This window comes from Sciurus vulgaris (assembly GCF_902686455.1).
Source record: "Sciurus vulgaris genome assembly, chromosome: 16".
Classification (NCBI taxonomy): domain Eukaryota; kingdom Metazoa; phylum Chordata; class Mammalia; order Rodentia; family Sciuridae; genus Sciurus; species Sciurus vulgaris.
This window is the reverse complement of record NC_136477.1, coordinates 25,520,881-25,548,834: the sequence shown is the minus strand read 5'-3', so window position 1 is coordinate 25,548,834 and position 27,954 is coordinate 25,520,881. Positions and strand designations below refer to the sequence as shown.

Genomic DNA, 27,954 nt, shown 5'->3' with positions numbered 1-27,954 from the left:
GGTAGACAAGGAAGAGGAGCTATACCTTCAAGCTTCTCTCCAGCTGTGAGACCTCAAGGGAATTCCTAGGGACCTTTAAACTTCTTCCCCAATTAAGTGTGTCCTACTGGTCTGTCTCAAGGCAGTTGCTCCCCAACACCCCCAGGAGCTGATCATGGGGAGGTGATCATGGGGAGGTGACCAGTTGTAACCTCACCTTGCTCTGCAGTGGTAACAGCCCCTCTCTGGGTTCTCTCTCCTGTCCTCTCACAGATCCGATTCCAGTTTTGCAGAGCCCCGATGGGAACTGGGTGGCTCTGAAGGATGGTACTCTGCCCCCAACCCGCCTGCTGGCCAAACCTAAGAGCGGGACGTTCCAGGCCCTGGAGGTGGCTTCCAGTGTGGCATCTGCCTATGACGAGATGTGCTCTGACAGCGAGGAGGACTTTGACTGGAGTGAGGCTTTGAGCCAGCTGTGCCCGCAGTCCCAGGGTCTGCCCAGGAACCCCCAGCCACAGCCTGCACAGGCCCAGAGCTCTGACCAAGGCCCCTCAACCATCTCCTCATCCGGGATCTCCCCCAACCCTGAGGCCATGTGCTCTGACTCAGAGACCTCCTCAGCAGGCTCTTCCAGGGATGCTGGGCGCCGGACCAGACTGTCCTGGATACAGAGGAAGGTCCCCAAGAACCCTGCAGCAGAGAGGATGCGCCTTCAGGGAGAGCTGGATGTGAACTTCAACCCCCAGGTGGCCAGTGGCGAGACCTCAGACAGCAGCGAGCCAGAGGAGGCCCCCCACACGGCTGACCGGCGGGCCAGGCGGTGGAGAAGGGCCCGAGTGGGTTCAGAGGAGCTGAACAAGGACCCATCTTCCACCAGTGCCCATCCCCAGGTAATAGACTGCACCCTGTGGTTTCAGTGTGATAACTCAGGGTACACACACTTCCGAAGTGGAATGTGCCCTCCTCCCAGCTCAGTGGCCTAAAGAGTCCTGGGTTTGGAATCCGCAGAAGCAGATTCTTATCTTGGGTTTTACTGCTAAATAACTGAGTGACTCTAGCCAGGTTACCTCAACTCTCCATGTCCTCTTCTTTGGAGATAATAGCTTAGAATTCAAAGTGTGGTTTTCAAAGTATGCTCCCCACACCAGCAACATTAGCATACTGTGGGGAGACCTCAAACATGCAGCTTCCCAGGCCCCACCCAGAACATGCTAGATCATCTGTTCTGGCAAATCCTCCTGGAGATTCCACCCTGTGCTGAAGTTTGAGGGTCAGTGGCTTAGAGTTGAGGGTGAGGTATCTAGAGTCAGGCTGCCTGCTTTCAAATCCAACAGTATGGCCTTGGGAAAAGCATCTCTCAAGTCCTGAGTTTACACACCTGTAAAATGGAGACAGTGTTAGAACCTGGCTCAGAGGAAGGTGGTGACAAGTGAATGTTTATAGAGAGCTCCAATTTGTCCCAGGCATGGCACAAGGACTACTCAGTGAATGTTGTTTCAACATGATAACTCAGGTGCTGTTATCATAGTGAACGTTCTGCAACTGCTAACCTGTGATGTGCTAACATTCTGTGATGCTTAGTTCACCTCACAGCCCCCTCAGGATCCTCAGTGGTTCTGCTCACGTGGTACAGTTTCTGAGCCCACTGGGAACGTGCTATTAAAGCTTTGAACCCTTTCCCTCGAAAAATGCACCTGTACACACACACACGGTCACACGCACACTCACACAGTTTTCCTTGCAATTTCAGATAGTTCGTGGATTCCTAATCGGGTTGGTCTCACATTCTTTAAAAGCACTGCTCATTCTCAGCTCTGCACCTTTGTTTTGCTGCTCCTGTGGCTTTGCCTCTTCTGAGGGGAAGCCCTGTCCGTCCCTGCAGACCCGCCATCAAACCTCATGAAGCCCACTACCGCCTCCTCATTGCAGTAGTTTCTAAACTCAAAAGTGACACATATGACCTGGAAAGTTTCATTGATCTCACATAAGCAATGAATCATAAGATTTGAAACTGGGAGTCTTTTTTTAGACAATTTTTTTAGTTGCAGATGAACACACTACCTTTATTTTATTTATTTATTTTTATGTGGTGCTAAGGATCGAACCCAGTGCCTCCCACATGCCACAAGCGATCTACCACTGTGCCACAATCCCAGCCCCAAAACTGGGAGTCTTATGAGAAACCTAGTTGTATTGCCACTGCCACTGTAGGTACAGTCATTGATCAAATCGCTATCAACTTGACTTCATGCTCCAGAGAAACCACACCCACTTCCTAAATGTCATTATGGCTCCCACAGTACCCAGCAACTATGCCCTGTGCTTCTACTTTTGGTACCACCAGAATCAACCTTATGTCAAGGAATTGAATCTCAGAAGCCCAAGGGTGAGACAGGGAAGTGCTAAATGTCAGTTAAGGTGGGCTAAAGGCAGCTGGGGCTCAGTCCTCCCAGAGACTCTCTGGGAAACCATGTAGGACACAGATCAGAATTTTCAGACTGGAGGACAGGGAGCATTGATCCACATCTCCCATCCTCCATTGGGTTGTGCTCACCCAGAGTGAGCATTAACTCTGTGCATAGTCAGTTGTGTGTGGTTGGGACCTGAGAAATTCCTCAGATGGAGAAAAGAAATGTGAAAGATTGACTTTGGAAGATATCAGTGGGCCAGAAACTGTCCCGCAAAGCTGCAGGCCATTCATGAAGGTCCATGGGATTCAGACTATAAGACCTTCTATGAATGCATCATCCAGATTCCTGATCCTGAGACCCTCCACGAAGGGTCTCAGAACACAGAATCTGACATCATTCCCACCTGACCTGCTCATATATTGCCTATAAAAACTCTTATTTGGTCCTAGCTCCTGTTTTCTCCTCTGTATAACATAAGATCATTAAAATCCTGCCTTATGAGATTGTGAGGACCACAGAGTGAAGCAACAAAAAATTCAATCCAACTGCTGCCAATCATTGTTATCTAGTTCAAGTAGAGACTTTTGTATAGAGACTTTGAGTGACTTCCCTCAAGGGATCAACCACATGACTCACATAAGGATATAAAATGCCTCATCACTGCCACAAACAGGTGTCTGAAGCCTTATATTTATGACATAGTGGCTTTTAAATTATGTTCTCTTGTTAATTTTTGCAAGGCATGAATAGGAAGAAAGTTCAGGCCAGCCAAAGGCACTGGGGCCAGCATTGCCTCTGCCTCTCAGGAATGAACCCTGAGCAAGTAGCAATGTCCCTGTCTCCCCACTAGGTGGAGCTGGTGTGGCGCTGCCAGAAGCATCAAAACCCTGGCCCTCTGCATCCTCTCTTCAATATAGTTTACTAAGGGAGTTCTCCTCTCCAAATAAATTAAATATATAAAGTGTTACTTTCTATTAAGTAAATAAATTAATATAATATAAAAATGAATATACTATAAAAAATTTTTAAATATATAGAAGAAATTCCCCTTTGATCACAACAATAAACCTGTTAACTCCCCCAACATAACTACAGGTGTATTTGGTGTGAATCCATCTCCAGGTATTCATATACCTACAGTACATAGAGAAATACAATTGCGTAAGTGTATCTATGTTTTAGCAAAATTGGCATCATGCTGCCCTTATTCTTCTACCCGTCTCCTTGACAGCTGAGCAGTAGAGGTGTCAGCATGCAAGGATCCACATATTCTGTGTACAAAAGATTACATGGAAGTGGTGTATCAGGGGTGGGGGCGCAAGGGTGGGAGCAGTTCACCTAGAGAGCAGCACATAAGGAGTGCATTATCTGTAAGAAATTTAAAAACAATAGGCAGTCCAGTCAGTCTGTCTGCTTTTCAGCTCCGCATCATGTCATGGCTGGACAGTGCTGAGCCTTGCTAGTGATAATTGCCTCCTGACTCAGGCGACTTCCAGGGCCCCACTCAGAACCCCGTGGCTCGCCACAAAAATGACTCTTTTAATTACAATAACTTTCCACAATGATGGGTATTTAAAGGCTGATCCAATGTGGTGTTGTTATGAGCGTACTACAGAGAGTGTCATTGCACAAATCTTTTTATACCAGAAGTAGAATTGCTGACTGGTGGCGTGTGTGGATCTCTGATTTTAAAGTAGACCTGCCAACTGAGCTTCCGAGACCTCAGCAATTTACATAGCCATAGCGCACCAGTGTGTTCTGGCATGTTGTCGACCATATCGTTGTCAGTCTGTTCTGTTTTTGCCCATTTTATGTTAGAAAATAGTTCTTTTTAGTTAGTAGGTTTATAATTGCTACTGAGATCAAGCATTTTTTCCTGTGATTTGACTATTTATTTGCCTTTTTCTCTCGTGAAAGACATGTTCATCTTTTTCACGATATTTTATTGTACTCTTTTTCTTATTGATTTTAGGAATTGGTTTTATTTCCTAATTACATTACAAATTCTAGTTTTCCAGTGGTTACATACAAAAATATTCTCTCCTTGTCACTTTGCCTTAACATTATTTTAGGTACAAAATTTTTTTCTTAATAATAATTGGTCAGTTGTTTCCTTTATTATTTTGGTATTTTGTGCCTTAAGACCTTAATTCTTTGATCATATAAGATGTTTTTCCATTTTTTTCCAGATGCTTTGTAGTTTTGTATTTTTCTCTTTGTTACTCTTTAGTCAATCTGTATTTTACTTTTCTTATTATGAGGTAAGATCTAGATTTTTTGATTAAACTAATCACTTGTCACCAGATTAGTAATAGTAATAGTAGTAGTAGTAGTAGTAGTAGTAGTAGTAGTAGTAGTGGGGATTGAATCCACAGGTACCGTAGCCCTGATCCATATCCCCAGCCTTTTTACTTTTTTATTTGGGGACAGGGTCTCACTAAGTTACTGAGGCTGGGCTTGAACTTGTGATCCTCCTGCCTCAGTCTTCTGAGCTTCTAGTATTACTGGTGTGCACCACAGTGCCTGGCATCCTGCAATTATTATTCAACAATCCATCATTTTTCTGCTGGTATAAATTGTACCTGATAATCTCATCATGCTTTTTAAAAATTTCCTCTGCACTATAGTTATTTACCTTTTCCATTTATAACACTAACATTTGTTTCCTTTCATGCTTTCATTCACATAAAACACTCCCTATTACACCCCTCTCGCTCTCATTCTTTTCTTGCTTGGATTTATCCATCTTATTATTTTCCCAGTAGCTTCAAAAAACTTGCTTTTAGTTTTATTCTTTAATTCTAGGAAGGTGGGGTTTCTTCCTTTCTTTCTTTTCTTTTTTTCTTTTCTTTTTTTTTTTTTTTTTTTTTTTTGGTCTTCTAGTCCATTAATTTCTGCTTTTATATTTATTGCTGCCTTCCTTTTATCTTCTTATTTCATATATTTTTCTATATATTCCAATATATTACATGTGTCACATAAACACACACATATTTCTAAAATATCTAATTAATTGTCCCTTAATGTAGTTTTATTTACATCCCACAGGCTTGGATATGAATATTCCTATTGTCAAACTTTTCTAAGTAGCTTATCCTTTCAATATAATCCTCATTTTAATCAAATTAAGAGCAAATTAGAGCTGGGTGCAGTGATGCACACCTATAATCCCAGCAACTCTGGAGGCTGAGGCAGGAGGATTGCAAGTTCAAAGCCAGCCTCAACAGATTAGTGAGGCACTTAGCAACTCCATGAGAGCTTGTCTCTAAATAAAATATAAAAAAGGGCTGGGAATGTGACTCAGTGGTTAAGCACCCCTGGGTTCAATTCCTGGTACCAAAAAAAAAAAAAAGAGCAAATTAGAGAAATAGATAACATTTTTCTTTTGTCTTTTGGTTTTGATTTTATTGCTAAATTTCAGCATGCATTATGAACAATGAATATGTCTTCTGTGAATTCTGCTGAGAAATTTGTTGCAGTTTGTTACCTAACAAAGGGTCAATTTTTGTGAATGTCTTTGTATATCCTCTACCTTATCCCTGGCCTCAAGTCTCCACATGTACCTTTGGTCCTCGACCCTCTGTGTAATCTGTAATTATAAACTGTTGAATGAACGCACTCTTCTGTCCTCCTAAGACCAACCCCTAGATGTCCAGAGATGGCATGAAATCTGTGGGTTAGAACTCCATTGCTCCGACACTCTGCAGAAGGTTTTTACTCGCCTTCTGGCATATGATGTGGAAGAGAAGCCTGAACACAGCCTTATCTTTCCTTTGTTTATAGGGTTTTTTTTTTTTCTCTTAGATGTTTTAGATTTATCTTCTAAAAGCAAACATATTGCAGGATGGTTGGTGCTTACTCATCTTGTGCTTTTGTACATAACAGGGTGAGCTCTTTTCTGCACCTTCAGATCTTTTACTCAGAGCAGGAGCATTTTCTTTTATCTCTTTGATTATTAATTTTTCCAGAGCACCCCCAGTTTACACATTCGGTCTCTGTCCTCGTCTTCCACATCTAACACCCACTCTTACCGCTTTCCCACTTTGTTCTTTTCCTTGTCTTGTAGGAAACCTTGCAAATTTTGCCCTCCTCTTACTTATTTTATTTGCTGATGTTAATTCCTGTTACTATCTTCAAATGTAGGTCTGTATCTGATGCTGGGTTTTCCTCTTGCAGACTTTCATCCTATCAGTGTCCCCGTTTCAGCTGATTCTGTACTCTTTTAGTCGAAGTGATTATCCCTTCTAACTTTTTACACCTCTTCGCTGAGGCTGTATTATTTCTCTCTGATGAGAACGCAAAATCACTGTCAGACCTTGTGTCCTGGTTGCTAGTAAAATCCACAGGATGCCTTCAGGCTAACATTTGTTTCCTTTGCTCTGCGGCATTTTTCCATAGGTTCCACGTTAAATTTCTCTGTTAGTAGTTCTTGAATGAGGAGCTGCTATCTGCACACCATTGTTTGCCAATATCTAGTATACAAAAAAAATCATGTCCACTCTGCTAACTTAAGATAAATGCTTCCTGTTCTGACTTCCTGGCTCTGTGTTTTTGAACAGGTGGCTAAGAACCTAGCCATCGTACCAAATATACATAGAAAGAATGATCGATGAGCAGCAAACCCACCTGCACACTTTACATGGTTTTTGTGGACTCTGCCCTCAAGGCCTATCTTCCAGGACTACATCTCCCAGGATGCAACACCCTACCATGGCTAGTTCTTCCCCGCAATCCCACCTACATGGTTTTGAGTTGATATATTTTCTAGGCAGCTATACAACAGGAAGGCACTGAGGGCAAGTGGGTGTAGATTCTTGTAAAGACCAAGTATACAAGGTCCAGCTGTTTTATTCTTGTTTGTTTGCTGTTTGTCTTATTTTATTTTATGGTTAGCTTTTGTCTTTCATTTCTGGACCAAGCTCTGAGGCTAAGAGCATACTGGGGAATGGGGTTACCAAGAATTACATTCTAACTTCTTATAAGAGGGAGAGTGGATGGTTTTTCAGTCCTTTTTTTAGTCATTTCTATGGACCTTGTATTTAATGAAAAATTCTCAGATCCTTTACTAGCTTTTTAGTCTTGTGGATTTTCATCACTTTCTGCATCATCCCGCACAATTTGGGTGGAAAATTTGGAGAGGTTGTATAAGAGATGTGTGCCAGATGCCTTTTTTAAATGGAAGGCTGCTGATTAATCTTCTGTTGATTGAGGCTTTCTGATTACAGAGGCTGCTATTTTAGTTCCTTCCAGTATTTCATTTTTGGTTGCACTCATTAGTAAAACTTGTTTTCTTGGGGTAAATTTGCCCCCATCTAGCATTTTGGCTCCTAATTATTCTTTTAAAATGTGTTAAAGCATCTTGCCATAGTGAAAAGCTACTAATTTTATATAACTAATAGTCAGTAAATATTCCTTTATTTAATATGTATATGCCTTGCTCCAGAAATAACATAAAGTGGTTCATATAAAGATAAGCTCAAGAAAATAAAATTAAAATATAATGATGAGAAAAGTAGGTCAGGGTAGGGAAGATAAGATGAAGCCAGGAGTACCAGAAGTTCTCAAAATGGATACAATGACATTCTGCTTCTAGGCAAAAGATAACCAAAATTCAGCTCTGGATTTCTAGAAAACAATAGAAGGAGGGCAAGATGAGCAGTTTTCTGGGTCATGGAAGTCACAATAGGACAATAAATCTGTTCCTTCAAAAATGTTGCCTTGGGAGCTGAGATCTGAAAGAAATTTATCCTGTAGATCTGTGTTAGTCAGTTTCTGCTACTGTGACAAAATACCTGAGATAATCAACGTGTAGGGAGAAAAAGTTTGTTTGGGCTCAGAGTTTCAGAGATTTCATTCCATGGTGGCTCAGCCCCCATTGCCTTTGGGCCTATGTCAAAGCAGAGTCTCATGGAAGGGAGCATGTGGTGGAGGAAGATGCTCACTTTGTGGCAACAACAAAGCAGAGAGAAACAGAAGGGACTTGAATCCCAATATCACCCTCAAGGGCATAATGTCACTCAGTGTCAAACAGTGCAGCCCAGCAAGCACAGTTGAGTCAAGTCAGGTTTATGAGGGGCCAGGGTGCCCCGGGTAACTGCCCTGAGTAACTCCAGGATTAAATCTGGGGATATGTATGGGAGTGGACAGCTTCCTCCCAAGTCCTGGTTCATGAGTGCTGTGTGACTCTGAGTTCAAGGGAATGCTCTCCGATAAGTGTTGTGAGACCCTACCTGTGGGCAGTTAGCTGAGCTAAGGGTGGGAGTGACCCTGAACATCGAGGCACCTAGTATGTATACCACATCAAAAGGGTGCCAAGAGAATGTCCCCAAGCAGGGCACTTCAGTCTACTCAGAATTGTATTTGAATTTCCTCCAGAGCTTAGACCAAAGGGTGATAGTTCCACTCTCCCCCTCAGTTCTCCACTGCTGATTTTCAAATTCTTGTAGGCAAAGGACTTTTCCTTCAATGACATCTAAAGAGAAGACATAATAATATGGCTGAAGGCAGAGCTGCTCTAAGCCAACATTGACTTCTCCCCAGGCCCCTTGCCCACATCCCCAACAGCCTAATCCATTCAAAAACCAACCCAGAAACAATGCAAGCAGGTGTACTCAGACACCTATCAGCAGAAGAAAAATCTTAGCCACGTGTTTGTCAAGTGGTTCCTCTTGAGCATGAGGCCTGCAGGGTGTGCCTCTAAGATAAGCTGACTGAAGAGAGCACGTCTAGACAATCTAACACTTGCTGAGTAACTGAGCTTCTTAAATGTTTTTGTGCCACGGGTCCTGATAAGAACCTAATAAACGCTCTAGATCTTCCTGGCTGGAAAAGATGCACATAAACACAATGACATTTTACATCCAGCGTCAGGGAGTTTCAAGCCCTCCAAATAGGGTTTTTAACCAGGAATCTGTAGGACATTAAGGGTCACCCTCCAAACATGAGGACTTTAGTGTTGCAAAAGTTAAATTCTTTCAGGTTTTCTTTTGAACAGATATTAAATAGCAGAGCTAAGTATTAATTAAAGCCTTTACTTAAATGTGGCCATAAAACCATGTCAACCCCATGAAAGAATAGTTTGAACTCTCCATTCTTTACAGCAAATACCCAAACCCAGCTCCCTCAAAATGGAGAGCAAGTCACCAAGGACCACTAAAAAGAGGGGTGATTGGGATATACCTTGGTCCCTCCACCCTGAATCCTGACCCTAGACCCATTATGGTCAGTATGCAAATAATTGTATCTTAAAACAACCCTTTCCTCATGTAAGCTTTGACCTGAACAGTCCATGCAGGAAATTTCCCAGATATTCTGTGTGAGATTATCATAATTGTGGAAAATAATTTTTGCCCTGTCAATATAGCATGGTCTGATTCTGTCAGAAGGAAGAACAGAAAGGGAAAACACAGAGATGATGGGCAGAGCCCAACAGTCAGAGGGGCTTCTGGTTCCAGGAGTAGGAGATGTGCCGGATTAGAGTAAGGACTTTTTTGGGGTTTTTGTTTTTAAATCAATTTTATAATACAAAGAACTCGACAACCTGAATTCATACCGACACAACTGATCTATAATAATAAAAGTTAAAAATAAGTCTTTCAGATAATACTGTGGTGCTAAGACTTCCCCTGCCTATCCCCTGAGCAGTCCCACTGACCAGAGTCATCTTTCCACATGACAGTCTCTTCCTTGAGGCAGTGAGAAATATAAAGTTAAATTCTATAAGATGCCAGATGTCTTCCCATTTCCCTGTGCTAATATGATCGGGGTGACTGTTGTTATCACGTGAGTTATAATGAAAACAAATGCTTTATTTACCAGGGTACAGCATGTGAATATCACTAGTCTTAGGTTAATGGCAACAGCTTGAGAGAGGACTGGCTGCTACCTCTAGGTACCAGAGACAGACATTTTCTGGGCCCTCAGAGAGAGAGGCAGGTCAGCCGTGGATCCAGTCAGCTGGTCACTGATTCTCCTTCAGCACAGTTGTGCCAAGGAATTCACAAGTTTAACTAGGAGCATTTGCCACACAGACTGCCCCTAGGACTATTTCACCTGTAAGATAGGACTTTTCAGTGAAGTTTCACCAATGTGAAAGCAAGGTGCAAAAGCTTTGATATTCAGGACAGGCTTAGTATCTTTTATTACCAGGACACTAGGATGTATTCAATGAAGTTTGATATGTAACAGTTGAAAGTAATCCTTTAGCTGGGCTCTCTTTTTAAAGGTACAAGTGTTAGTCAGCTTTTCTATAACTGTGACCAAAAGACCTGACACTTACGGACAACCACCGCTTCTTTGCCCGGCTTGCTGCAAACAGCTCGCTTACGGAAAACTGCGGCTTCTTGCTTGGGTTGCTCCAAGTGGCTCCGCAGCCGCTTCTCGCTCTTACAGCCCGACCAGAGGGATGAAAGACACGTACACCTCAGAGGTTCATGAAGCAGCTTCCCCTTTATTCAGATATCACCCTCGATATATAAGCAGTCTCATGCATAAGCAATTGTAACCAGATATGTCCATCCAATCCTGTTAAAGGTCAATCAATCACTCGCTCGAGCATACATGTAAAGTATATCTGTCCACGTGCTAGGTGGCTGAATTGATTATCATACAGCCAATTGTAAACGCTTCCTGCCATTCTCCATGCATAATCAGGATGCCGTTTGCTCTCTGCCAGTCGCCATCTTTAGATGCTCGTGGCGTAACCCTGGGCCCCGGGTTTCGCCCGCCACAGACACTAAACTTAGAGGAGGAGTTTATTTTGGCTCACAGTTTCAAAGGTTCAGTCCATGGTTGGCCAACTCCATAACTCTGAGCCTGAGTGAGGTAGAACATCATGGTGGAAAAGTATAATAAAGGAAAGAAGCTCAGGACATAGCAACCAGGAAACAGAGAAAGCTTTGCTCACCAGGAAAAATACATACACCCCAAAGGCATGCCCCCAGTGACTTATCTCCTCCAGTCACACCCTACCTGCCTATAATTACCCCCCCATTTAATCCATATCAGTGAATTAATTTACTGATTGGGTTACACATTTCATAATCTAATCATTTCAGTTCTGAAAATGCATGCATTGTCAAACACCTCAGCTTTTGGGGGACACCTTGTATCTAAACCCTAACAGTGGAGAAAACCCAGAATCTTTCCACACCTTCCGGAGTGACCTGGCAGATAAAAATCAGGCTCTGTGAAAAATGCTTGTTGGACCATGGTTTCTTAGCCTACAAGACATGGACATTGCTCCCTTCAAATGGGGAGCATTTTTACAAGAAAGATAATGAGGCTGAATAAAAAGTGTATACCTTAAAGTAGGCAGGAGTTCAGGGCACACAAATCACTCTGGTAACTGAAGGTAAGGACAGTCTTCTAAGGAAATCTGAGTGAATCCATCTCAGAAAGACCTCTGGAAGAGTTATCTTCTCATTCCTTTAACATCACCTTTGTGAAACAAGATCTTAAACCCTTTGCCTCTCCTCTTCTCTTCTTGCTTTGTGGTTCTACCATTTTCCTTTTAATGAGCACAGTAACCCTCATCCTAAGAAAGCTGTGCATTCATTCCAAAGTTTATGAACAATAGTAGGAGGCCCATTCACAGACCCCATGCTACAATGAACTTATTCTTCTTATGTCCTCATGTGATGAATAGACCTGAAACCTGTACTGATCCTGTCAAGCAGGCTTTCATCTTTTGGATTAACTATTTTAGCCTTCTAGATTCATATTCCACTGTCCGTGAGTCCAGGGAATAATTAGGCCGAAGCTAAAGGAAAACAAATCTGAGATAAGTGGACAGCTCAGTGTTTTAATATGTTGAGTAGAGATCAGGGAACATCACCAAGTGTGCATTTGTAGCCAGCGGCTGACTTCCTGGCCAACTGAATGCTGCCTAACCCAATAGTAGCAGAAAAACTACTTGAGAGAGAAAGCCCTGTTGCTTAGGCAGATGGTTAAGCCTCTCTGCAGTCTGACCCAGGCCTGTTTCTCCAGACCCCTGAACTTCCCACCCTCACCACTTCCGAGCCTCTTTCCTCTAACTGCCTAGGGCTCTCACATGTCTTGGGTCTCATTGGTCCCACTGCTTCCTCATCAAGAATGCCAGTCCCCAGGATTATATATTAAGACATTCCTCATCTTTTAAGAACTGCTCTGAGCCTGTTCTTCTTGTGGATGGTCCCTGCATCCCACGCTAAGGGGTTCCTCCCTCTCAAGCATGTTTGCGGCTCTCTTATCAGGTCTTCATCATTGATTCTCACTCAGGACCAGAAAGAAAGAGACATTTCCAATGAACTACTCTCTTTTTTTTGTAAATTAATTTAGTGATTTTTCTAAATTTATATTTCTTACATGTCCTTTTAATTACATTTCCATAGACATCTGCCTTTAGAATTCATTTAATTGCAAACTACCAAGTGAATTCGGCACACAACATTGTAAAGGATAAAACAATCTGTCATACACCCAGATTCTTGTTACAAAATGCCGAGCGATGAAGCCCTTCCTGTTGAATAACTAACTAGATGAAAAATACCATAATATTTCTTTTTTATAATTATCAATATTGCCCATAATGTTTACTCCTCGGTGCTCGAGTTAGAGAATATTCGCCTAGGACACTGTCATCGCAAGACTCAGATTTCACAAGATACAGTCAATTCCACCATCATTGTCAGAATCTGGAGAGCTGCTTTCCTCTTTAAATTCATCTTGATTCCTCTAATAACTGTGAGATGTTCCCTGTTGGTTTTCTTCTCTTGATCATAATGAAAATGTTTTAATCCTCAGCTGTGTACAATAAAAGCTAACATGATGATGATTTATGTCACTATCGAATCCTCCTTCTAGATAATTCCTTTCTCCTGTTTATTATTTTTAGTCACATTTAGCATAATGTGGAATAGTTGGTGAATAATGATGGAAAATAATTGTGAAGATAATGAGTAGCAAAATGTTTCAAAAAATAAAAAAATAAGAGCATCAGGAGTCCCTCATATATCTGAGACTTATAAAATAGCCAGTGAACGCATATGGCAATTGCAGAATAGAATGGTTTTATTCCATTTTTTTTTAAATGAGTAAATTTTCTCTTTGTTCTCTGGAGTCCTTCAAAGAGAATAAAGCTATGAAAAACCAAGCCCTACAAATAGAACAATTCCTAAGGGAAATTAAAACCGGGCCCAGAGGACCCGGATGGTGGGCCACATTGGGTTAGGTACACATGCATGTCTGAATGCACATCTCTGCAACTGAAGACCCAGAATAGAGATGAGCCATCATCTCCATGGCATCCCAGAGTTGCCCAGGTCTGGGAAGGACCTTACTCATGGAAGGAGCTTAGGAGATATTCACCAGATGGATAGGTGGATCAAGAGGTGTCATTATTAGATTGGAACTGTAGTTATTAAGGGGCTATCACACAATATTCCTTACACACGTGGAAGGACTTTGCTCTGTCTCAACATCTCTGCCCTTTTCCTGAAATACTGATCCTGCCTTTCTCCCTTCTCTCCCCTCAAAGTGACTGCTATACTTTGACTCTCAACTCAAGCAACACTTCTGCAGGGAAGCCTTTCCTAACCCCTGACGCACACCTGCTTATGGGATGTCAGACACACCCGCATACACACACACAAACACACACACAATCTTCTCTGTACTATATCACCATGGAAATGTGAATAGTTGGCAGGAAAGCTTTGGCATCGCCTCCACTAGGGCGCTGGCTGGTCAGGTTTGCTTGGCCTCAGGGTTGCACAGGCCGTGATGAGAGCAAAATGAGAATTCTGTGAATGGAAAAAAAAGAAGAAGGAAGGAGTCCAAACATTTTTCTAAGTACAGATGCTCACCTGTCTGAACCCTTTAGCAAAGTGTTAAAATGCATGCATTTAAGAAAGTCAAAGGCTAACTCCCTCTGAAGAGAAAGCAGATCAGGAAAGAGCTTGCTGCTTTCCTGGACTATGTGTTCCCTCCCTCTGGAGTTACTGGGGACAGCAGGCACCATGTCTTAGCAGAGGGGTCCTCATTGCATGATTCTGCTTTCTTTTAGGTGTCAGGGGATTTATCAGAGACTGACATCAGCAATGAAGCTCAGAATTCTAGGACCAGCACAGACACCCCAGAGGAGAAGCTGAGAAACAGGTTGTATGAGTTAGCCATGAAAATGAGTGAAAAGGAGACTTCTTCAGGGGAAGATCAGGAGTCTGAGCCCAAGACAGAATCTGAGAACCAAAAGGAAAGTCTGTCTTCTGAAGAAAACAACCAGAGTGTCCAGGAAGAGCTGAAAAAGGTAAGGGTCTGGCAACCACCTGCAGACAGCTCAAGTTTCTGTAGCTGGGGTGTTGAGAAAAGACTCCATATTTATTAATTATGTTCTGGGTCTCCCAAGAACTCTCTCTAAAATGCCCATCGCTGTGCACTTGGGAGAGCTCAGAAGAACCATTCTCAGTCAGGAAAGTACCACCATGTGTCCATCAGATGTCTCCCAAGACAACTTGTCCCCTTCTTCTATCCTTCATCAGAACAGTCCCTTGTCTTTGGATCCATAAGTTAGTACCCTTGTTTCCTCTCATTGGTTTAGTTTTTTCAATGTTGTTATTTCTCAATTCCTCCCTGAGGATTTTCACTTATGGATTGGGATTCTATGGCCAATTCCTCATTTAAACCATGATGGAATTTTATTCCATGGTGTAGAGGCTTTGTGTTGAAAGTGGCCATCTGGATTGTTCATCTCCGCAGTTTCCAGATTCTGTTGGTCGGTCGGTCGGTTGGTTGGTTGGTTGGTTGGTTGGTTGGTTGGTTGGTTGATTTTTTTCAAACAAACTTTATATGGAATCGCAGTGCTTCAAACTGTTGAAAGTACTTGTGCTCTCAGAGTCCCCAAAGCCCCAACCACTTGATCTTCAATCCCAAACTCCTTCTCCCCTTCCCCAGTTGCTCCCAAGTTCCAAGAACATGATTTGGAAACCACAGAAGGTAGAGCCAAACCCTAGCTGAAAGGGATCCCAGACTCCACCTTGCTTTTTACACCAAGCCACTCAGCGCTCTGCCCACTTTGCCTCGGTTTCCTCTACAGCTTCTCAAAGCACATTTATGCCCCTCTTGGCCATTTTGCAGGCAGGATAGCCCTGCCTTGTCTCCAAGGAAGGTAACTACCATTTGCTGCATGTCTCCTCTATGCCTGGTGCTTTGTGTACATTAATTAGCTCATTAAATAACCCTTTGAAAAAGAGGCAGACAAATTTTGCAGATCAGGAAACTGAGGCAGTTATTAAGGTACACACCCTAGGCCCACAGCGAGTGAGTCCCAGAGCCGAGGCTGCAACACCAACTTGGCCTCAAGTCCCACATCCCTTCCTTTACAATTTGCTGCCTCTTCAGTGGCTCAGATAAGGTTTTGCCTGCTGACATGTAGACATTTGCACTTGTTATACTGTCATACAAAAGATTCAAGTTCATCTTTGGAGAGATGGTTCTGGTAGAGAACACCTCCCAGGTCTTCTCCCTATTCTGAGTGTAAGACGTATCAGCTAACAAATCGCTGGGGACCCATGTACATGGCAAATGAGCTCCCTTCATCTGCATTGGTAGCTGAACTGATGATATGGAGGAGCCAGAGGCCACCCAGGAATGACCATGGTGGTCAGGAGCAGGCCCTGGGGAAAGTGGGTACTGTCACCCATGGCTGAGTCCAACACCTGGGACTCTGCTTTCATCCATTCCCATTCCACCCTCCATAACATCAAGTTCTCACCCATAAATCTTTCCCCACAGCATATCTATGGGTTGCAGAGTGAAGCTTGGTCCCCAGAGACTGCCCCGCAATGGGATGTAGACTCTGGCCTACTCTGGGCTCTGATCTTCTCTGTTATTTGAACTGATGCTGCATTATAGTCACATTTGTATCCAAGAGCTGAGAGCCAGATGGTAACTGAAGAATATCACATTATTTCTTACAATGACTCTGTGTTCTGCTGGCTTTGCTGCCTGATGGTCCCAAGACTCTAAAAACTTGTGCTGTACCACTGACACGCCAGGACATGATGAGTCACACACTGCCACCTTCGTCAGCTGCAGGGAGTGACCTCCGAGGCACACCCACCAGCCTGTGCTAAGCTGTCCTGGGCAGAGAATCTGAGCAGGGAAAGGAGGAGCCCCTGGGGTAGGGGGCATCCAAGGGACTAAATCCCCCATCATTTCGCTAGGCCCTCACTGAGCAGCAAATTAGGAGAGCTGACTTTATTCAGACTCCCAAATGTGTCAGCTTCTTCAAGTTCCAGTCTTGCCCCCGCCCCACAGTTTGCCATGAATCAATGAATATTCAACAGATATTTTTTTTTTACATGTTAAAAACCCCTAAAGCAAACAAAAAAGACAATTAATATATTTTCCCCATCTGGCAGGAGAACAGAAAGCAGAAATACAGATTTACATATTGAATATTATATAAACCAGAAGCTTGCCATACAGATAGTTTTCAGGATTAGACTGAGTTTGAAATGCAACTGTGTAGTTTGCAAACTCTGTAGACTTTGGTGACTATCTTAACTCACTGCCACTACTTAGAAGAAGCCAGTGTCATTTCTTGCCTGCTTGCGATGCCTCACATCCTCAATGGTGTCCCTGTCACTCCAGCCTTCTGGGACCCTGCAGTCCTTTCTCCACTCAGCAGTCCAGGCTGACATGCTCTCAGCATGCCAACAGGTCCATGTCTGTACTGTTTCTTAGGCACAGTCCAGGTTTTTATTGTTGACTGGATAAACACATCTTAGCCTCATTTGCAAAAGGGGGATCATCATACCATCTTTTAGAGTTGCAAAGGTTGAATTATGCAGTGTAGGCTTCAGCACACAGCAGAAGCCCAGCAAATATTATCATATCCCCTTTAACAATCTTACGGAAAATAAACTTCCCTGTCATGAAATAGCACCCATCTGCTGGTACTGAAAGAACAGCGAGCTTAGTGCCGACTTCCCATCAACACTTGCAGCATCAAGCCGTAGGTCTGTGGCCGCATTTGGTGCTCCTCCATGCTGTACAGACTGCATCAGAATGAACCCCCAGGTTCCCATCTTCAGGATCAGAATAGCTGTGACTTCCCCTGTAACCCAGCCATTTTATTCTGCATAGCTAGCGCACAGACGCACCCAGGCTGGGGAGTGGATCTGGGCTAATGTGGCTATTCCAGAAGGGGCCAGTACTCCATCCCCTGTCTCTTTACCATGGACATGCACTCTGGCCTAAAGTCCAACTGTCCGAGAGCTTTCTCAGGCAGCTGAGCTCCTCTTCCTGGACAAAAGACAGGCTGAGAATGCACAGGAATGCCACTCCCAGGAGCAGCCCCAGCAGGTGACGGATGGAAAGGGAAATATCCCAGCTCCTTTGCCTCAGTTGGAGTAGTCAGACTGAGCTGGGTGCTGACCCCAAGCTCCTCAGCAGATTTGGCTGTAGGCGCCCACACTGTGAACAGCTTGAGAAGGCAGCCTTTCCCTTCCCTCTCTCACGTCCCCACTCCACTACCTCTGTCTCCTGGGATCGACTCCCAAGTAAACCACGTACACTCAAGTCCATGTCTCCGGGTCAGTCTCTGGGAGAGCCCAGACCAGGACAGTAACAAAACAAGAGAAAACAGAGTCCCCAAATCACACACCTCATTTCAGTGTTGTGAATGAGCAGCGTGGAAACCCAAATCCTCAATATCAGTCATCCTGATCTTACCAAGAGGAGCTCTTTCCGCAGCCACCCCCATCCCTCTGGGAGCCAAAGCAGAGGAAGGCACCGATGTGTTAGCATAGACACAGGGATACCAGTGGCAGTTCATGGCCTTTGTATGGCTTCCTATCTAGGAATTATGGCTTCTGAATCCTGACCAGCAGCAGAACCATTTTAGAAACATTCTTTTTTGTGATTGGAGTCAGACCTTTGCTATAGATAGACTCATCCCTCCAGTTAGGTTAAATGTCTCACTTTGGCTGGGTGTCAGTGGACTGGGTGATCATCTAAGGATGTCCACTCCTGTATGAATTGTAACCCACTAAAGAATGAACATGTGGAACTTGGGGTCAGTCTAAAACCCTCCTGGGATCTGGTTGTCCAAAGGGTCATGTTTCTCCCTGGAGTAACTGCTTGATCCCATCAGAGCTCCGCAGTCAGCCCTTCAAACTTTGTAGTCCTCAGAACCTGGGAATAAGCGCTTCTTTCCCACCACTGGGCCAGTGACCGTGCCAGTGGTTCTGGAAGGAAGTCCTGGCTGAAGTGGTTCCTGGAATCATTTGTATCTAGGGATTCAGGGGCTGCACTCCAGAATGAAGGATGTAAAGAAGGGTCTAGAACTCCTGGCCTGGGTTTGAAAATTATACTTCAGGAACCAAATGTCCCACAAATCCCCTCATCCTTTGTGATCTGGGGCACCTGCCCCCAAAGACCCTTGCAGCTTCAAGATCTCATAATTCTAGATATGTAATAGATTTAATAGGTTTTTGTTTTTCAAAAATAAGTACCACTTAAAATTCTTTTTATATGACAAAAGATGTGCTATACCTTTGGAAGATAATTGTTTATTAAAGGCCCAAATTAGTAAATTCATGCAGTACAGTTAAATTTGTATATCCCATATGCTGAAATATTTTTAACACTTAAAGTGTCTTTGTTTATTAATTCTTATCACAAGTAGCTGAGTCATTGTGTCTTATTTTCATAAGGGAGTCACAGACCAGCAGACATCTACCATATTTATAGTGTCATAGAATTATTCTCATCAAAATACTGAGACTTGGCTGAGCTAATAAATGTCTTTCTCCCCAAAGAGACAAATCTTCAAATAGCTGCACCCAATTACTAAAGCCACCTGGAAACACAGTACTAGTACATGTGAAAGAAACAGAATTATTGACTGTTATCTATTGGTTTCTCAAGTTCAATGTGCTTGTCACAAAACTTGTGTTGACGTCATGGTGTTAACATTAAGTCAAATGTGGTTTCCATGTGTGTCTCACCCTTGCAAAATAACTCCCCATTCCTGTGAGGCTATCTGGTATCACTTTATTTCAAAGGGGTATCTTCATCCCCACTAATTGCTAGAGTGGATATGGCATTAGACACTTGTGACTTCCAAGCCACACTGGTCTCCGTAGGCCTTATGGCTACAGAAGAATTAACACCTCTTCTCTAACTTTTGTGTGTTTGTATGTGGTACTGGGGGTTGAACCCAGGGCCTTTTGCACGCAAGACAAGCACTCTACCAACTGAGCTATATCCCCAGCCCTCTAACATTCTATTTAACTGCTGCTCAAGAAAACAGAGAAACTTTAGTGGTCCCCTTAGAAATACACCTCTTACCCACAGCGCTTGAGCAGGCGAGGTTTCATTCACTCATGTTGTCAGAGGTATGATTCATTCCTAAAGGGTGTCCTCTGTGTGTGCAGCGGGGAGAGGGGTCAGCCTGGCCAGGTGGACAGAGTTCCAGCCCTCTCCTGGATCACTGCGACCTGGGCAGAATATCCTCCTCTCTAGACAAAAGGTGGACTGGGCACTAGAGAAATATTGTCCAGAACTCCAGTGCAGACATCCCCTGAAGTCTCTGGACTAGGCAGAAAAGACAAGAAAAGATGCCACCCCAGCCACAGGAGTGAGATGAGACAGAGGACAGATATTTCTCTCAAAGAGTTGTTCTAGAATGTTGTGAGTAGAAATGATCTAAAAACCGAGACACTGGTTCTGAGCTCTGGCCAACTGAAGCCCAAAGTCAGATGCCCCCAGGGAAGGCAGGACTGTGCAATGTGAGAGGGGAACAGAGGCAATGATAGAAAAGATAATCCTGTGTGTCTGAAGCTCAGCAAAACAAGCAGGATTTGCTCCTGGGAAATGTTTCTAGGTAGACAGAATATAAAAACAAAAGAAAGAAACGCATATATGCCAGTGTTTCTTACTGTTGTGGGGCGCAATTTAAGAACAGACCGATCACCACTGAGAAGTCCAAATTTGAGAGTCTTTATTAAGCCGGCCAGCTGACTGTCTCATACAATGCTCCAAAAAATGGCTATTGGGAGAACAGCCTTGACCATAGGGTTGTAGGGATTCTTATACCAAAAATAACATCAATCATAAGTGTCTGTTGCTATGATTCGAAATTACAAACTAACATCATGAGATCATCAGCAGAGGGGGAAGTGAGTCAAAATGACCCTTACCTAAGTACAAACTAAAGAATGGTTACTAACATCCACACAATTACTGTTCACATGGTACATTGTTTAGGAGCAATAGGAATCAAAAGAGAGCAATTCTTTACTACATAGGAGTTGCCATTGTATATTATTAAACATGTCACACCAAGTAACTGATGATGGGCACAGAGGCGGGGTGTTCCCATGGGAGAAGCTTATTTCCTACATAACATGGAGTCTTAGAGCAAAATGGAGTCTGTTTAGTCATTTCCCTTAGAGTCTGGCCTATAACATTCTCATGGAGCCAGATCTGTCAGCCCATCACATTACAAACACAAATTCCTTAATCCTAGGTAACATAAAAGCAAACTGAATTTTGCAATATTAAGAGAAACATGTCATAGCAAATATATTATATTCTGAGATTCCAAAATAAAGTTAATAGCAGGAAACCTCACAGTTATAATAAATCACTTAGTAAGTACTATCTTTCAAAAGCCACAAGGAATCTCAACTGATGCCAAAATGGCACTTGGAAACATTCAACACATTCAAAGATAAATCTGTAATGTGATGAAGGGTATCCATCTCAGTGCAACAGAGTGAAATCCTCAATTTTGTCTTTTCCGGATGAGAACTCCTCTTAAATATCAAAGACATTGTGAACATTATAATATTTTACTATTGGTCAAAAAATACAGGATGAAGAGATGAATTTGTAAATATTTTTACATAGATGTATTTTGCTAATCTAAACAGCATGTGCAGGTGTTCAAAGGATAATAAATATGTATGGCTTTAAGATTCATTTTAAATTATAGGTGAATAATTTGGAATTAAAATTCATTCAGAAAATAGTGCATGTTTCTAAAGAAGTAAACAAACAAAACTGATTCTGAAAGGATTAGAAAACCTGAACAGACCATGGAAGAAACTGGCAAACTAGTCAAAGAATTATTCCTCAGAAAGAAGCTAGTCCCAGGTATCTTTGACAATAAAGACAATCAAAACATTCCCAGTGCTAATTATTCCCATACTATTTAAACTGTCCCCGAACATTAAAAACATGGAAAGCATCCCAGTTCATTTTATTTAATTAAAATCTTATTCCAAACTGACACACAAAAACATCATTCGCCACCACAAATTTACATACTAACTCACATGTTAATTCTTCACATGTAGAGAATTTTGAATAGATTTCAAAAATTCATCATGTTAGCAAATTATAATTTACAATGGCCAAATAGGATTTAGTCTAGGAATATATGTAATAATAGCAATTTTAGGAAATTTATTGATATTTTTTCATCATATTCACAAGTTAAAGGGAGAAAAACTTGACTATTTTATTAAACTCTTAAATTGATGAATTTCAGAATAACGGGTGATAGAGTAGAGCAATCATTTCTGATAAAGTAGGTTAAAAACTTAGTAACAATGCCTGGTCACCTTCTGTGGGCTGCGGACCTCTTTATGAATTTGATAATGTATGGACCTTCTTCCCATGATGTGTAAAGAATGAAAAGGATTTGGATAGAATTGGAGAGTTCACCAACTCCATGAAGCTCATCCATGCAACCCAAATTTTCAAATTCCTCATTAATGACAGGAAAATAACAGAGATATCTTTGTTATTTTTAATGTTCAGCCATGATCTGACATTCTCACCAATGTTAATAAGAAGTAAAAGTTACCAGTACTGAATAGCAGAAAATGAAATGATGATGTAGACATCTGAATTGAGATAATAAAATCAACTGAAAAGATCATTGGAAATAACGAGTGTGGCTGGGTGGCCTCTCACGAAAGAGTAATACTTAAACAAAGATTTCCTATACGCCTGCAATAACCTCTCAGAAAATATGAGGGGAAAACTCTATTTGCTATAGATACTGTGCTAAACACCTACTTAGCATACAATCAAGCAATCCCACTCCTAAGTATTTACTGAAGAAAAATGAAGATCTGTGTATGTCCACACAAGGAATTGGAAATGTTTGTAATCAGCAAAATCTAGAAACAGCCCAAATGTACATCAGATGGTGAATGGACAACTGTATTACACCCATACCATGGAATACTACTCAGGAAGAAAAGAGAATGGAATCACCATAAACAACTTCAATTAATCTTAAAAGCATTACACTGAGTAGAAAGGACTCAAAAGTCTACATATTGTCCACTTGAATGACATCCTTGAAAAGGAAAAACTACAGGGACAAGAAACATCAGTGGTTGCAGAGGATAGGGAGGGTAGAAGGTTGATACGAAGAGACATACAGGAATGCTTTTAGTGTAATGGAAATATTTTATATCTTGATTTGATGGTGGCTACACAACAGCATGCATTTGTCAAAACTCATAGATCTATATTCCTTTAAAGAGTGAATTTTACTGTATGCAATACATATACACATATGTGCTCCCATGCACACACACATATGTTGAAAAATGTATACATCTGAGGCTTTGAATAACTTGACTAGAAATCTGTAAGATCCACAAATAAAATTAGCTAACTTTGCTAAGAGACATAAAGAAAGACTGAATAAATGTTGAAATGTATCCTATGGGTAGGTGGGAACATTTCAGAATTTTATAGATGTCAGTCTTCACTAAATGAATGTATACGTTTAACAGAATTCCGGTCATCTTAGTGAAATTCCTTTGAAACTTGATGAAGTTCTTCTAAAGTTCCTCTGAAAGAATGAGTGCATAAGATACAGTCAAGTTCCAAAAAGTCATGATAATCCAGGAATTTTCAACCACAATAATAGCAGTAGTGGCAGAACTGGATAAGCAAAATGATTGATAAAACACAGAAAATACACAGTTATAATATGACATATGATGGATGGTACATTTAATATCAGTGAGGAGAGATTCTTTAGCAGATACTGAGTTACAAATTTTGTAGCACATCCTAATTTAATGGTTATGGGTAGTTATTTAAGAAAAAAAACTGGGATTCATACATCATGCCAAGTACAATAAATTCTCAATGGGCAGGAATTTAAAATGTTAAGTGAAAGAAGCTGTGCAATTACTAACATACACTAGAAGTGGATATTTTATAACATTCAAACAAGAAAGGTCAGAGAATTTAAAACACTGAAATATATGGTCAGGTAAATTTAAGAACTAATATTCCACTGAACAGGCACTTCACAGAAGAAGAAATATGATCAGTCAACAAATATATGAAAAAAATGTTCAACATCTCTAGCACTTAGAAAAATGCAAATTAAAACTACACTAAGATTTCACCTCATTCTAGTCAAAATGGCAATTATCAAGAAAACAAGTAACAATAAGTGTTGGCGAGGATGTGGAGGAAAAAGTTACACTCATACACTGCTAGTGGTGATGCAAATTGGTGCAACCACTCTGGAAAGCAATATGGTGATTCCTCAGAAAACTTGGATTGGAACCACCATTTGACCCAGCTATCCCACTCCTTGGTTTGTACCCAAAGGACTTAAAATCAGCATAATATAGTGATGCAGTCACATCAATGTTCATAGCAGCCCAATTTACAATAACCAATCTATGGAACCAAACTAGGTGTCCTTCAACAGATGAATGGATAAAGAAAATGTGGTATATGTACACAATGGAATATTATTCAGCCATAAAGAAAATGGAAATAGGGCATTTGCAGGTAAATGGATGGAACTGGAGAGTATCATGCTAAGTGAAATAAATCAATCCCCAAAAAACCAAAGGCCAAATATTCTCTCTCTGACATGCAGATGCTAACACATAATAAGGGGATGGAGGGTGGAGGGAAGAAGTTCACTGGATTAGACAAAAGGGAATGAAGGGAAGGGAGGGGGAATGGGAATAGGAAAGACAGTAGAATGAACCAAACATAACTTTCCTTTGTTCATATATGAGTACATGAGCAATGTAACTCCACATCATGTACAACCACAAAAGTGAGAAGCTATACTCCATGTATGTATCATGTGTCAAAATACATTCTACTGTCATGCATATCTAAAAAGAACAAAAAAGAACTTATATTCATCAAAAAATTCATAACATTAAAAAGAAAACAGTAATTAAGAAGACATTGCCTAAATGTAGAATGAGTTAGGGTCAGCGCGCTCGCTCCTCTCTCTCTCTCTCTTTCTTTCTCTCTCTCTCTCTCTTCAGAAGATAAGTTTCTCTTCTGAAAGTGAGAGGTAATAGACTTGAAGTTTCAGGATTGGAGAAGGAATTTGAAGTAGCTATTGCATAGAATGTGATAAAATCAATGTGGAGTAATAGGAAGATCCCCAGATAGCACTGAATTCCTCCACAAGGTCAGAACATGAACATTTACCTGAAATACAAAGAGCCTATAAAAGAATACAGCAACCCTGAATGCAAATAAGTGCAAAATAAAAAATCCATTCTAGTCAAAGGAAAGGTCTATTCATAGCAAGTCTATTCATAAACCACATCACTCGGCATAATTATACAGTAAGGCTCAAGTGGTTCTGGGATTTACATTAGAACTCCCCATTTCAGAAGTTTCTAGTTTAGCCATTAATTTTCTGTGAGCTGAAATTTGCATATGAATCTCAAAACAGATTGGGGGGACAGAGGGATAAAATGGAAACTAATTCCATCCATAATAAGAGCAAAATATGTGAAGTTAAAACTTGACAAGAAAACTGCAGATCTCCAAGAAGTGTAGCTGTTTGCTGGGAGGGAAGACTGTAAAGATGAGTTCTTCCAAATTTGGGTAGATGTTTCATGCGCTTCAAATCAAAATTCAAACCAGATGTTTTTGCTCTTTTTTAACTTTTCAAAAACATTCTAAAAAATCAAAATCATCTGATAAAAAACAGTCAAAAATGACTTAGAAATATTTAGAAAACATGGAAGAGGAATGAAGAGGACCCATCTATTAAAATATTACTTATGTTCTAAAGACACAGTATTTAAATTTGTGATATAGATAGGATGAAATAGTCCAGAAGCGCAACCTAAAATGTAAATTAACTCAAGATGTATCTCATGATTTTTAACCCGCTTTTCACCCGTACTTAGGAAAAGATGATTTTTTTTTTTTTTTTTTAGTAACTGGTGTTAGGGCAGTTATTTACTTGTTCTTGCTGGAAGGGCAGAGGGGATATAGTACAAGGATAAAGTCCTTAATTTTTACTCCAATATAGGAATAAATGGATCCCCCTGATGAGCAGTTCCAGAGGTAGACATAGGAGACAATAACAAGACCAGCTTCTCTTGCGAGGGCTGGTGGTACCAACTATAGTTTGAATCCCTGCTCATTCACCATTTGTTCAACAGATAACTTGTGAGTTAAGCCACTGTCGTGTATAACTAATTAGAACAAATTTCAAATTTTTTTTTTAAAAAGCAAATAATTATTGAGCTGTTGTAGGAACCACAATGCAGTATGCATAGGAGAGGAAAGCTCCCAGCATTCCCAGAGTGAATGTTGTAGCAGGCAGCTGAAAAAATATGGAAACACATAAAGGAGAAGCTTAACCAGGGTAGTGATGGAGGGAATTCAGAGGATGAAGTCCTAGACCGTAGGGAACTCTCCTGCCAAGTGTCTTTTGAACTGAGGCTCCAAGGACAAGTTGGAAAAAGTCAGGCTAAGATCTCAAGGAAGGGCTCTCCAGGAAGAGGAAGCCAGTTGAGGTCCTCAGGGGAAAATGACCTTGACAAAGTCAAGGAATCAGTGTGGCTGGAGCATCATGGTCAAGGAAAGAGTGGTGGGAGAAGGACGGGCAGGGACCAGAGCAAGCAGAGCCAGGTGGGACACACAGAACACTACCAGTGTGGTGGGAGGCACACAGAAAAGTTTGAGCAGAGAAGTAACCAGAAAGACCTTACATTTATCAACATCACTTGGGCTACTGCATGCTACCTCCTTCCCAAATGAATGTGGAAGGTGATTTTGTGTTTTATTGGTTTCATCAAAGCTTAGCACCTTGCTGGCCCCCTGGCTACTGTCAGCAATGGAGAAATGTTTCCAACTGATATCAGGAATAGCCAGTATTAAAAGAAGCAAAGAAAGATCAATGGCCATGAACCCCCAGGGCTGAGAAACAGTCCTATCTGCACTACACCTGCGAGGCAGGTTTGGTCCAAGGTAACAGCTTCAGCATTCCCCTTGTTTGTCACCTTCACCAGGCCCCAGTGGGGCCTTGTCCAGGTGATCTGCATCAACAACAGAGGATGCTACCCAGGAAGGACAAGAAAATGACCTCAGGGAAACATACAGACACTGACTGGGTTTAATTCTGGAACTAAACCAGAAGAAGTACACTTTTAAAGTTTCATTTTTTAGCCACCATTTGTTTTAGTCAGCTTTTTTTTCACTGTGACAAAAAAAAAACTGACAATAACCACCTACAGGAAGAAAAGTTTATTTTGGCTCACAACTTTCAGAGGTTCAGTCCATGGCTGGCTTACTACACAGCTCTGAGCCCAAGATGAAGCAGAACATCATGGCGGAAGAGTAGGTGGAAGAAAGAAACTCAGGCCTTGACATCCAGGAAGCAGAGACAGAACTCTGCTCACCAGAGACAAAATAAAAATCCCCAAAGTATACCCACCGTGACCTACTTCCTCCAACTGCAACCTGACCACCTACAGTTACCAACCAGTTAATCCATATGAGTGGATTAATCTACCGATTAGTAAGGCTCTCCTAACCCTATCGTTTCACCTCTGAACATTTCTTGCATTGTCTCACACATGAGCTGTGGGGGACACCTCCTATCTAAACCATAACACCATTTGAAAAAGGAAAATCTTATTTCTTTCATGATCTTGACCATCACAACCTGGATGATGTGGTTCTTCCTAGCTCTGCTTTCCTCTGATCTGAGTCATGTCTAACTGTATTAGTATATTATGCATGCTAATTTATTAAGTTCATGTTCCAATTTCTTTCCACAGTTCTGTTCCACCCTCTTTCATCAAGTCACTCTTCAGGGACATGAATCTGTTCATGGAGAATGTATTTTGACGGCTTTAAGAGGCATCGCCAGAGCGCCTTATGTTTCGTGAGAACCGAAACACATTTGCACTGAATTTTTCTTGCAGATTTCTGTCAACTATTTAGGAGGACATATGGAGTTTCTTTTCTTACCTTTGAAAAGGAGAAAAATACATGAAATCAGGGGGTTTTGGACAAATTTTCCTTCTTACTGTGGTAGTTTGATGGAAATGGTTCATAATGGCAAGACAGTGTCTGTAACAGGGGACAGTAAAGTCATGAATAGATGGTGGCATCTGGGTTTTCTTACAGAGCACATTCTTTCTCACTGGTTGTCATGGGCTACTCCACCCTAGGTGGACTCTGGAGGGCTCAAAGCAGAAACTCATCACTGGACAGATTTCCAGCTCCATTGTATGACTTGGATTTGGCCTGCCAACTC

General features: G+C 41.7%; 1 protein-coding gene across 5 annotated transcripts in view; it reads left to right on the top strand.

Annotated features, from left to right (window-relative positions):
- The window catches only part of MYRIP (myosin VIIA and Rab interacting protein), a 335,723-nt gene that overhangs the window by 280,672 nt on the left and 27,097 nt on the right, over positions 1 to 27,954 (top strand). For all 5 annotated transcript variants that reach the window (XM_079114758.1, XM_079114756.1, XM_079114757.1 and 2 more), the window contains 2 exons: positions 253 to 869; positions 14,434 to 14,673. In XM_079114758.1, coding sequence (XP_078970884.1) covers positions 253 to 869; positions 14,434 to 14,673 — 857 coding nt within the window. The remainder of the gene's footprint in view (positions 1 to 252; positions 870 to 14,433; positions 14,674 to 27,954) is intronic.